This window comes from Hyperolius riggenbachi, chromosome 1 (genome assembly GCF_040937935.1).
Source record: "Hyperolius riggenbachi isolate aHypRig1 chromosome 1, aHypRig1.pri, whole genome shotgun sequence".
In the NCBI taxonomy this organism is placed as follows: Eukaryota; Metazoa; Chordata; class Amphibia; order Anura; family Hyperoliidae; genus Hyperolius; species Hyperolius riggenbachi.
The window spans coordinates 358,089,244-358,101,417 of NC_090646.1; the positions used below are offsets into that span (position 1 = coordinate 358,089,244).

The window sequence follows — 12,174 nt, forward strand, 5'->3', positions numbered from 1 at the left end:
TGGGACGCGTCCACATTTACACTGGCAACCACGGGGGGCACATGTATGTGTGGAGAGTCCAGAGACAGAACCAGCGACGGACGCCAACAGGCAAAGTAAGTTACACGGGGCACATTTTACACTATGCGGTTCCATCATGTTGGTACCAATATCGCACACCATTACCGCCGTGCACCTGATCAAGCATGTCGGCCTTACATCTTGCAGCATTGTCTGATCGATACATGTGACCAATTTTGGCCCGAAATCGGTTTGCATCGTCGATTGAGCATGCTCTTGGCGGCACAGATTTTCATCTAATCAGATTATAATAAACAAATCGGATGGTTGATCCACTGCAAAGTCGCCTGATGCATGACCACCCTTAATTCTCTGTTCATGTTATTGGATCCTGGGAATTCAATGTCATTTCAAGAATCCTCTTGTTAATCACAGTATATACGAATCTTCCTGCTTCCATGTTCAGAATATTCTTGTGATCTACGGCAATTTGGTCTACTATTATGGCTATTGGATTTATCAAGCGTGTTTTATGAAAGGTCTTGGCTTGGAATCACAGCTGGAAAATGAAATACTGAACAATTATTAATGCACCAGAGAAATGATGGCCATCCTCTCTGCTGGAAGATATCATATTAGAATAAGGGCTCTTCACAACTGTCATCAGTGTAACGTATGTATGTATGTATGTATGTATGTATGTATGTATATATGTATATATATATATATATATATATAAAATAAATGTGCAAATGTCTCCATGCATCCACATGTAACTAGGGTTGTCGCGATATACCGGTATCGCGATATATCGCGGTTTCAATGTGCATGGTTATCATACCATGCACATTGTCAAAATACCGGTTTTTCCGCTTCCGCATTTGCCGCCTGTCACCACTCAGCGGGTCGGCTCTCAGGCGCCGGATATGACGCGCGTCCAGTGAGGACGCGGCTGCTGGAACGCAGAGACTTCCTCCCAGGCTCCCACCAGCGGCGCCCTATGCAGAGCACTTCTCCTGAATAGTCCTGTGCTGGCGTCATCAATGACGCTCGTGCCCGCCCAGTGTCTCTGCACTCTAAGTGAATGAAGCACTTAGGACTGAGGACTGCTGCTGCTGACAAGTGAGTATTTGTCCCCTGACTTCCCTCTCCCTCCCTCTGGCTCTCCACCTAATTCTAGCTACACGTATCCCTATGCTGCGGCCACCTACCACTAGCTACACCTATCCCTGGCTACCTATGCTGCGCCACCTACCACTAGCTACACCTATCCCTGGCTACCTATGCTGCGGCCACCTACCACTAGCTACACCAATCCCTGGCTACCTATGCTGCGCTACCTACCACTGGCTACACCAATCCCTGGCTACCTATGCTGCGCTACCCTACCACTGGCTACACCTATCCCTGGCTACCTATGCTGCGCCACCTACCACTGGCTACACCTATCTCTGGCTACCTATGCTGCGCCACCTACCACTGGCTACACCTATCTCTGGCTACCTATGCTGCGCCACCTACCACTAGCTACACCAATCCCTGGCTACCTATGCTGCGCTACCTACCACTGGCTACACCTATCCCTGGCTACCTATGCTGCGCCACCTACTACTGGCTACACCCATCCCTGGCTACCTATGCTGCGGCCACCTACCACAGGCTACCTATGCTGCGGCCACCTACCACTGGCTACACCAATCCCTGGCTACCTGTGCTGCGGCTACATACCACTGACTACACCTATCCCTGGATACCTATGCTGCGGCCACCTACCATTAGCTACACCTATCCCTGGCTACCTACTACACTGCGGCCACCTACCACTGGCTACACCTATCCCTGGCTACCTGTGCTGCGGCCACCTACCACTGGCTACCTATGCTGTGGCCAACCTACCACTGGCTACACCTATCCCTGGCTACCTGTGCTGTGGCTACCTACCACTGGCTACACCTATCCCTGGATACCTATGCTGCAGCCACCTATTACTGGCGGGTGGGTGCACATTATTTAATGTAAGGGGGTGGGGGCCCAGGTCCAAATAATTGTTTAATACCGTATACCATAATACCGTCATACCGTGGTATTTTTTTTGACGGTTATCATACCATGGAATTTCATACCGTTGCAACCCTACATGTAACGTGCCTCCTACAGACCGTATCCAAAGACAGAGGACTTAAAGTGGACCTGTACTCTTGCACAAGACACAAGAAAACTGAGAAAAATGCACTGTGTGTTTTTAGAGAGAATAGCATATCTATTCCCCACATCTGTAAGTAATCAGAAGTGTAATTTAATCTCTCAGCTGTGTCAGCACAGAAATTCGGAAGTCCCACGAGACTCAGCTAATATGTAAACACAGGGTGTTATTTCTTTCTCTGCTTCCATGAAACCAGGAAGTAGACACTGCAGATATATTGCAGGAGTTCTGTAAGCTGTAATAAAGACTTTTTTTAAGTTTATTATGTTGTTGCTTATCTTTTAGACCAGAGAGGAAGTTCTGAGTTCAAATCAATTTTAAATACAGTCCCTCATCCAAAAGTAAAATATTTTTTTCCCCTTAGAGTAAAGCCTAGTACAGACCTTCAATTATGACTGGCCAATCACTGACCAATTTTACCACCTCCATGTAGTATGTGGGTCAACAAATATATGAATACTAGGAGCAGATTTTGTAGGCAAACCTTCAGACCACATGGAGGTAGTAAAATTGGTCAGTGATTGGCCTAATTGAAAGCATGTACCAGTCATAAGCCTTTACCCCACCCCATTCAGCCATTAAAGAAAAAAAAATATCACAGCCAGCTGCAAGGAAGAAAAGTGGGAATATTCTACAAGATGAAGACAGACAGCAATAAAAAAAAAAAATCATAACAGGTTTTGACCCATTTCCAGATTCCCAATACAAAAAGTCCTGAAACTAGGCTGTACATGTTGAGTGAACTACTCCAACTGACTGGACAACACGAACAGCCTAGATGTCTGCCTTCAATCAGAATGGTTTCAGAAAACACTTAACCTCTAAGATTCTAGCAGCTGCAAGCTTTTGTGCACAGAATTAAGGGTCACATGACAGACTTTTCCAAAGTGAATTTCTCTGGAACAGCTGCACCAACAGCCTATACACCTTTTCTAATTTAGCTATGACCGATTTATCTATACAGTCTTACTTGCAAGTGTTGGTGAAGATAATGATGGACCAGTCCTCATGTTCATCCTGGAATTTCTGGATAAGATGCACCAGATATGCATCCTTCACTTTCTCTGGTACCAAAAGGTATCTCTGATCCAGCTCTTCCACTGTCCGCACCCTAATAATAAAGAATTAATACAACTCAAATGATATATCGCTTTCTAGCACACCATATTCTAAAATATAATATATGGACTTCTAATATATCAGGAGTATAGTCTGGGCATAATCTACCTAACCTATTGGGAAAATGATCCATAACACATACAATTGGGGAACTGCTGTTTGGTAGTGAATGTGCTGATGTATACATCAAAGAAGAATAAAGGAGACTATAAAGTGATATTCCACTTCTGTTGATTAAAAAAATCCCCTCAGATAAGATCTGTACATGACAAGGAAGTTTGCAAACATGATTTCTTACTTTTGTTGTATTTGCTGAGAGTGTAACAGCCTTTCCACAGTGTAAATAACAGCACAAGGTCTATTGGCTGTATGACATAACTGACAAGTCAGTGAACTCCTGACCCTGTCCGCTTGTTCAGTGCTGAGCAGCGGCAATTGGGAGTATTCTGGTATTACAAATTCAAATACCAACACTACACCCGAGATGTACTGCTTCCAGCTCTGTGCAAATAATTACTCATGCAGGAATATGGGAGTTACTGAGGCCTGACAGGACATGGTTTACATAAATGTACCGATTTTATATTGAAACAATTACAAGCCTTTCTAGGCATTCATTGTAGGTTGCAAACTGAAATAGGAAGATTGTTTCTAATAAACTTGAATTACAAAGTGTGCAGCATGGCACTGATATATTTAATGCATTTAACACATATGGAGGCGTGAAGTTTTACACAAAACAAATGATGGCCAATGGCTTATTCATGGCTGTATAAAACATTTTTAGACTCAAACAACTGAAGGTGGCTGGCAAGAGTTTAACTGTTGGGTATAAGAAAAGGGAAGGGGTGTCAAAAGCGGTTCAGTTTGAATACTGATCTGGTGACACACCTAGAATCCCAGGCTGCGGTCCAGGAACTGCTTGCAGAGCACAACATTTCTTCAAGAAAATTATAAATTGGTCAGCTTTAAATAAAAATAGATAAAATTGCCCTTTTCAGGATCGCTTGTGACAAGAATATGAAGGAAAACTTATTTTTTTTAACAGTGAGACCAACATTTCAGTAGGAGATACTAAATAGCCATTTAAATTGAAAAAAGATGTACAAGCAAGTGCAACATTAGAAATCTGCTCATAAACTTGCCACATAAATAAATAATATAGGAAAGAAGTTTACCATGGGACAAATACAATGTCACACGCAAAATAGGTACAATGTGTGTCTGTTGCAAGCGGGTACACATTTTCTAGCCATTCCAGCTTTAGTTCTGAAACACCCTCTAGTGGTAAAAAAGTAGCACTGCACCAAATAAAGCCTTATGATGACAAAGATGATTCTGTCTGTGTCTAACAAAACTACAGTTCTAGAAATACCATGCTGCAAATAGACAATAACTTTGCCAAATACTGCATTGCTTCCTTTATCTGACTGCAGTTCTGCTTTAAACAATATGTGACATAGTTCTTATTGCAAAACATTCGCATTCACACCTAAAAATGAACTGACAGATTGTTCAAAACGAATGTGTGACGAAGCAAAAAAAATGATCTAACAGACTTGAACCATGACTTGAGAATGTCAGATGTTCAGGGACGTTTCAGGAAAAAGGTAGGGCTGCAAAAGTTATAATTGCAGACTTTTAATAGATAATTGCGAAAGCAGAAGAAGAACATCAAAAGGTTTACATGCTTCTTTTTTTATTCAACTGCATAACTATACATTTTGGTTCATGAATTTTAGAGGATCCAACTGCTGCAATGAGGAACCTGTGCACAGGACAGGTGAGGATAGACTATGGTGATACAGTCCAGCTCGGTCACTTTACACTTGAGCAAAGAATGGCCTTTTTTTGTCTGTACTCTGCAAAACTGGCAAATAGAAGCTGTTCACACTTGTCACGCTGCAATGGATTAGTGGGATCAGTTGCGGTAAGCAAGCCGCACTTCTGTGCAGTCCGCGATAATCCCTGGCAGGCAGACGTGTTCCCCATACAGCCTATGAGGGTGTGCATCTGCCCTGGGCTAAAGCTGGACCAGAGGTCTATCAGAACGGACACTGCATTGTCTGCTCCTGCCGGCCGCATGTGATCCGGCACAAGTGGGAACCGAGCCTAAAGCTTGGTTCACACATAAATCTGGACAATTCTGGTCCAGTCCATTTTGTTTACTATCAGTTTTACCTGACAGGATTGGAAATGTACACCTTTTATGTGTAAAACACAGGACTGGACATGTACAGATTGTTGTGTGAACCAAGCCACAAAAACCCATACAAAACTGATGCAAACTGTCTTAAACTGACATTACACCTTTTGTGTGTGAACCCAGCCTAAAACTCGTCATATCTGGCATTCAGGCAACCAAGGAAGGGGGGGTGGGGCAGGGTGGAGGCCTCTGCGTCATGTGACAAACATCAGGAGCCTACAGGTGGAAACCACAGCCTGCAGCATTGTTTGTGTTTTTGTTTCTCTGAAAAGTATTATATGAAAGCCACACTACCTGGGTTTTTCTGAACAAATTCACATTTTTGTTGGTGTTGCAAAATACAGTGTGAATCTTCCCTTAAAGTGAACCCGTGGTGAAGAAACACTGAAGAGATAAACAACTGTATTTATGTTCCTAGTCCTAAAAATTACCTTTTAGATATCCCATGGTTTTTATTTTATATTTAAACATTTACAAACTACCGTACTTTCCGCCGTATAAGACGCACTTTTTCTCCCCAAAAAATGGGGTGAAAAAGTCCCTGCGTCTTATACGGCAAAGGCAGGGAATCCCCGACTTCCCGAACGCCCGCCGATGCAAACCGCCGCCACATCGGGGATTCCCTGCCTGTGTGCGGTGTCCTGTCTCCTCCCCCATGGTCCTCCTGTCCCCTGCATGTGTCAGCGGCTCCCCGCCCCCTCCCCTTGCGTTGTGTGGCCATGGTCCCCCTGTCCCCTGCGTGTGTCCGCCCCCTCCCCTTGCGTTGTGTGGCCATAGTGCCCCTGTCCCCTGCATGTGTCCGCTCCCTCCCCTTGCGTTGTGTGGCCCCCCCCCGGGTGTTTATCGGCAGCTGCTTACCTCAGCCATCATGCCCGCGTGGACTGCAGACCTCCTTCTTCTATGTGCGGCTTCCTCTAGTGCCGGCTTCTAATGACGCGTCATCGATGACGCGTCATCGATGACGCGTCATTAGAAGCCGGCATTAGTGGAAGCCGCACACAGAAGCCGGAAGTTTGCAGTCCACGCGGGCATGATGGCTGAGGTAAGCAGCTGCCGATAAATACCCGGGGGGGGCCACACAACGCAAGGGCAGGGGGCGGACACACGCAGGGGACAGGGGGACAATGGCCACACAACGCAAGGGGAGGGGGCGGACACACGCAGGGGACAGGGGGACCATGGCCACACAACGCAAGGGGAGGGGGCGGGGAGCCGCTGACACATGCAGGGGACAGGAGGACCATGGGGGAGGAAAGACATAGGGGGTGACATGGAAGTGACAGGAGGAGACGTGGACTTCGGGGGAGACAGCAGGAGACATGGTGGGGGTGACAGGAGGACCATGGGCTGACAGGAGGACCATGGGGTGACAGGAGGAGACATGGGGGTGACAGGAGGACCATGGGGTGACAGGAGGACCATGGGGTGACAGGAGGACCATGGGGGAGACATGGAGGGAGAGGCAGGAGTATGCATGGGGGTGAGAGGAGGACCATGGGGTGGGGGCATGAGGATGCATGGGGGAAACATAAGACCAGGTGGAGACATGGTGGGGGTGACAGAAGGACACTGGGGGAGACAGGAGGACACATGGGGAGACATGGAGGATACAGAAGGACATATGGGAGAGACATGGGGAGACATAAGGACACATGGGGGACACAGGAGGATACCATTTGAGGTATAACTTCTACAAGGCGCTCCTGGAATATGGACGCACCAGGTTTAGTATTTTTTTCTTGTTTTTGCCCTTTAAACCTGGGTGCGTCTTATATTCCGGAGCGTCTTATACGGCGCGAAATACGGTAGATTAAATGTTGTGTTGCCTCTGCTCACTGCCAGCCTAATAAGTGTCCCAACATTAGAAAAAAGGTCAATGGTTCATGAATTTTATCTCTCCCTGCCCTCAGAAGTTGTATTCTGCCAGGAAAACTTAGGCCTGTTATTTGCATATCAGTGATGTTTACTATACTCCCAAAGTACCAACAAAACAGGAACTGTCACTTCCATGCCTAGAAATTAACTCTTTCAGGCAGCAAAATAAAACAAGTAAAACAGCCTGGTTATTAATGTTTTGCACTGTACATACACATTTATCTCATGTCACCTCCAGTACACTTTAAATGAATATTATAATTCAAATCAATATTTCACTGTCTAAAACAAACTTCTTTCCTCCACCTGTCAGCATACAATACAAAAAAAAATAAAAAAATGACTTGCACTACATGTAGTCTGGGCCCAACCATCCGAATCTCATTAAGCTGTAATTTCCATCACAAGCATGTTGCTAGGTCACTACACCACAGCCTCTGTGTTCAGACCTATCCACAAACTGACATATCCAAACATCCAATAGAACAAAGACCTGGCACATCTGCTACGCAGATTCACTAATGCTGGATACACACCATGCGTTTCCGCGTTCGATGCGTCCGTCGATACGCATCGATTCGATTTCTGACATGTCCGATTCAAGCTTCGATGGATAGTTAGGTCGATTTGCCATACTTTACTTGGCAATCGACCTAAAAATCATCGAAATGCGTTCGGAAATGCTCGGAAATAATCGAATCGACGCGTATCGACGGACGCATTCGACGCAGAAACGCCTGGTGTGTATTCAGCATAACATACTGCTCTGTCATCTCTGGGCATATATTGGTTAAATAGGCACTGTTCTGTTCTTTTAGCTCCTCCCATCTTTTACTATTAACACTTTCATTTAGAGCTGCTGAGGACCTAAGGAGATCCTGTGAGGAGAATGTTTGCTTCACAACAGGAAAGCAGATTTTTATATTTTACAATCTGTTCTAATGCATGGGTAATTGTATGTGGAAATTCTAGTTCCACTTAAATGAATAGAAGGTGTTGTGATTATGATTTCTAACTCTTTCTACCTCAACACTGAATTCACACAATTTCTGCCTTGAAATTGTCAGCATATGCTTCATTAACTAAGTAAAGACATCACAAGAATGTAGCTTACTCTGAGGTGGATTCCCAGAAGAAAGGCTTGTTCATAGCAATGGACTTCAGTTCCTGTAACGTGTCTGTTAAGGTAGCACTGAACAGCAAGGTTTGTCTTTGGGCAGGAACAGCACTAAGAATCACTTGCAGGTCTTGGGTGAAGTCAGTACAGCCCTGTTCCAGCAGACGATCTGCCTCATCCAGAACCTAAAACCGCATACATACATACATGAATTACTTCTCAAATTAATGCATAAATTAATGTGTTTAAATATTGCAAGCAGCTTAATACAATTCCCTGATAAGAAAGGAAGGGTTATCCTGTACATTACTGTAATAGAGTCTTACCAAAAATTTTATCTTTTTGATGCTGAAAGTATTGGAACTCCGAATGTGGTCAGCCAGGCGACCTGGGGTAGCTATGACAATATGGGGTTTTCTGGCCAGCTCTAAAGCCTGCGCAACCATATCTGAGAAAACAGAAGGTATGAATAAATTCAAACATGTGATTAAAAAGCACACCAACGGCCCTCAGTTAACCAGAGTAGGCAATTTTCAAAAAGCTCTATTGCAAGGTGAATCAGAAACTCTACAACAATAGGAATTCAACAATGAAATAGAAACTCTTCAACAATGGGAATTTGACAATGAAATATCTTCTCTCCGTACCATGATAAGACTAAATCTAGATCTTCCTAAAAAAAAAAAAAAAAAAAAAAAAATCTCAAAACGGAAGTTGTGTTTTATCTGCCAGTGATTAGGATCTCCAGTGACAAATGAATGAGATCAATAACTCTAGACCCTTCAATTGAGATAAGGATACCATAGTCCTGCTGTGCAAAAGAATACCCACATCCCTTATTTTTTTTTTGATCTGGCTCTTCCCTCACCCACTCGTATCCATTACACTTCTGACAAGCTGTGGTGGGTCCATAGATGGCCTCAGGAGGAGTCACTCCACACCCACAATACAGGAGATGAATCCCAGGAAACATTTTGCCACAAGTTGGTCAGGGGACAGTGAGACTATTGGGATTCTGTTGGGCATTCATACTACATAATGCAAGGTCTCCTGTGATCACTCTAGAGATCCTGAGGGTGATGTTGGAAATATTTTCTTGTATTCTAGGAGTCTTCAAGGGACCTCGAAAAAAAGATCCTTTGGTAATAAGTTAGGGCAGACTTTTGCAGGTTTATCAACCAAGTTCTGAAATTTTTTTCATTGCAGAACTGTAGATTCACTCCAACTAAGAAAGACTCAAAGTCATCCAGAAATGGGAAAATATTATCCTGAAAAGGTGGAGAATTGCTGACATCTCTGCCTCTATTGCTGTTCAAGGAGCAGGTGCCAGGCCAAATAGGAGAGCTCTGAACTGATAATCATCTTTATTCTTAGTGCAGATTTCAGGTATTTGTTATGACTTACAGTAGATGAATAAACACATTCAGGTAGGTGTTCAGTGGAAACCATGTTACTATGAGACAAACAGTAAATGTCCCAGAAGGTTTCCACACTACATACACATGGGAAGAAAAGCTCAAGGATCCTAACAAAAAAGGTGCATACATGGCCTTCCAATTCCCACAGAGTGTCAAATAGTATGCTATCCACAAATGGCATAACGCAAAGAGTTTTGGTGGTCAGGATCTCCTCCCATGTCTGTAGCCATCGCAGAGGTAGAGTAAGCATAAGGACCTTCTCCCACCAAACAGTAATTAAACACTCCAAAAAGAACTCTCCAGGAAGAAAGTATGTCAACTGCCAGGTAATATCCCAACTGGGAAAGGTGAAAACATGATGGTAAGAGACTCTTATAACCTTAAATACTCTGACAGCAGCTAAAAAAAAAAAAAGCTTGTTTTTGGTTGGGTAGAAGACACAATAAAACTAAGGGTTCAGGGCATGAGTGGGGCCTTTTTGGTGTTGACCTGTGTTTTCACTAAGACAAGCCAGTCAACTCGCAAGGTCACAAAGTCTATTTCCTCTCATACTTGATTGTGCACTCTACCCAGAGTAATGTGAAGTTGTATTACTGGGAATACCACTCCAGTGTATGATCTGGAATTGTATTACTACCTGTATTGTGTTGTGTACCCTTTTGCTTATTACCTGTATTGTGTCTTCTTGCCTGTATTGTGTTGTTGGTCAAAACCATTGTCATTGTTTAATCTTATATATTGTACAGCGTTGCGTAATATGTAGGCGCTTTATAAATCCAATAAATAATAATAATAATAATAGTAATGTTGGGAAACATAGATTTGTATTTGCTATTAAAATGAATTCACACTAATGTAACAAAAATTATTTACATACTCATTCCTCCAACAATTATGCAATCCTTCAACCCGAGTGGCTTGCCAAGAACCCGGAACTGCTCTGCAATCTGATAAGCCAATTCCCTGAAAAGGACAAACAGATACAACCCTCTTAATTATCCCATATTTAACATAATGAACACATCAGTGCTTCACAAACAATAATGAAAAATTTGCATCAATCCCTGAAAAGAATATTCTACTAACCGTGTGGGTGTGATAACCAAGCAAAATATCCCATAAGGATCTTCAGAGAGTTTCTGCAGTATGGGCAACACAAACGCAGCAGTCTTCCCACTACCAGTTTTTGCACAACCCATGCAGTCTCGGCCTAAGGAAGTAATGGAAAATGTTTTAGCTAGGTTTACAACACACAGTGATTGCTTTACAGCAATGCTTATCAAGACAAGCAGCACAATACACAACTGCACTTATTTTAGACACCATTAACAAAGTATGTTGAGAAAAAATAAAAAGGATTTGGATGACTCAACGTCACACAGATTATTGTTTTATGTATTGAATTAGTTAATTAGTCCTTTTTACACAAAGAGACTCTATAGAATAATAATAATAAACATTACAGTGAATAAAAATACTGAAGAACTCAATATATAGAGTGGTCATATTTATTTTGTTTTAAAAATCGTTGGCTGCAGTATTGTCTGACTCCTACACCTGAAACAAGCATGCAGGTAATACAGTAAGACTTCAGTCAGAAACAACTGATCTGCATGCTTGTTCAGAATATATGGCTAAAAGTATTAGATGCAGAAAATCAGCAGGATAGCCAGGCAACTGGTATTTTTTTTTTTTAAGAAAATAAATATGGCAGCCTCCATAGCACTCTAGTTACAGTTGTCCTTTAACCTCCCTGGCGGTTAATTTATTTTTCAAAATGGGCAAAAATCCTTTTTTTTTTAATTTTTTTTTGTTTCATGTAAAGCTACCAGAGTGGTAGCTACATGAAACACCACTAGAGGGCGCATGTGGCCCTCTAGTGCGATCGTTGCCGGCATCAATAGCAAACAGGGGAGCGCGTATATAACGCGTTACCCTGTTTGGCTTCTCCTGTCGCCATGGCGACGATCGGCATGACGTCATGGACGTCATGCGCACTCGATCCAGCCCATAGCGCTGCCCGGAACTCATTGATCCGGGCAGCGCAGGGCTCTGGCGGGGGGCCCTCTTCTGCCGCTGCGTGCGGGCGATCGAGCTGTGCGCGCGGCTAGCAAAGTGCTGGCTGCGCGCACAGCACTTTGAATAGGGCGAATCGCCCCAGCAGACCCTGAGAAATCCTCCTGCGCGGCATAGCCCGAGCTCAGCTCGGGCTTACCGCCAGGGAGGTTAAGTATAC

At 43.7% G+C, this 12,174-nt stretch overlaps 1 protein-coding gene across 1 annotated transcript in view; it reads right to left on the reverse strand.

Annotated features, from left to right (window-relative positions):
* DDX49 (DEAD-box helicase 49) overlaps positions 1-12,174 on the reverse strand; it is a 39,591-nt gene that overhangs the window by 23,823 nt on the left and 3,594 nt on the right. The window contains exons 2-6 of the mRNA XM_068234199.1: positions 11,025-11,148; positions 10,816-10,901; positions 8,847-8,968; positions 8,518-8,705; positions 3,174-3,314 (exon numbers count right to left, since the gene is read on the reverse strand). Coding sequence (XP_068090300.1) covers positions 3,174-3,314; positions 8,518-8,705; positions 8,847-8,968; positions 10,816-10,901; positions 11,025-11,148 — 661 coding nt within the window. The remainder of the gene's footprint in view (positions 1-3,173; positions 3,315-8,517; positions 8,706-8,846; positions 8,969-10,815; positions 10,902-11,024; positions 11,149-12,174) is intronic.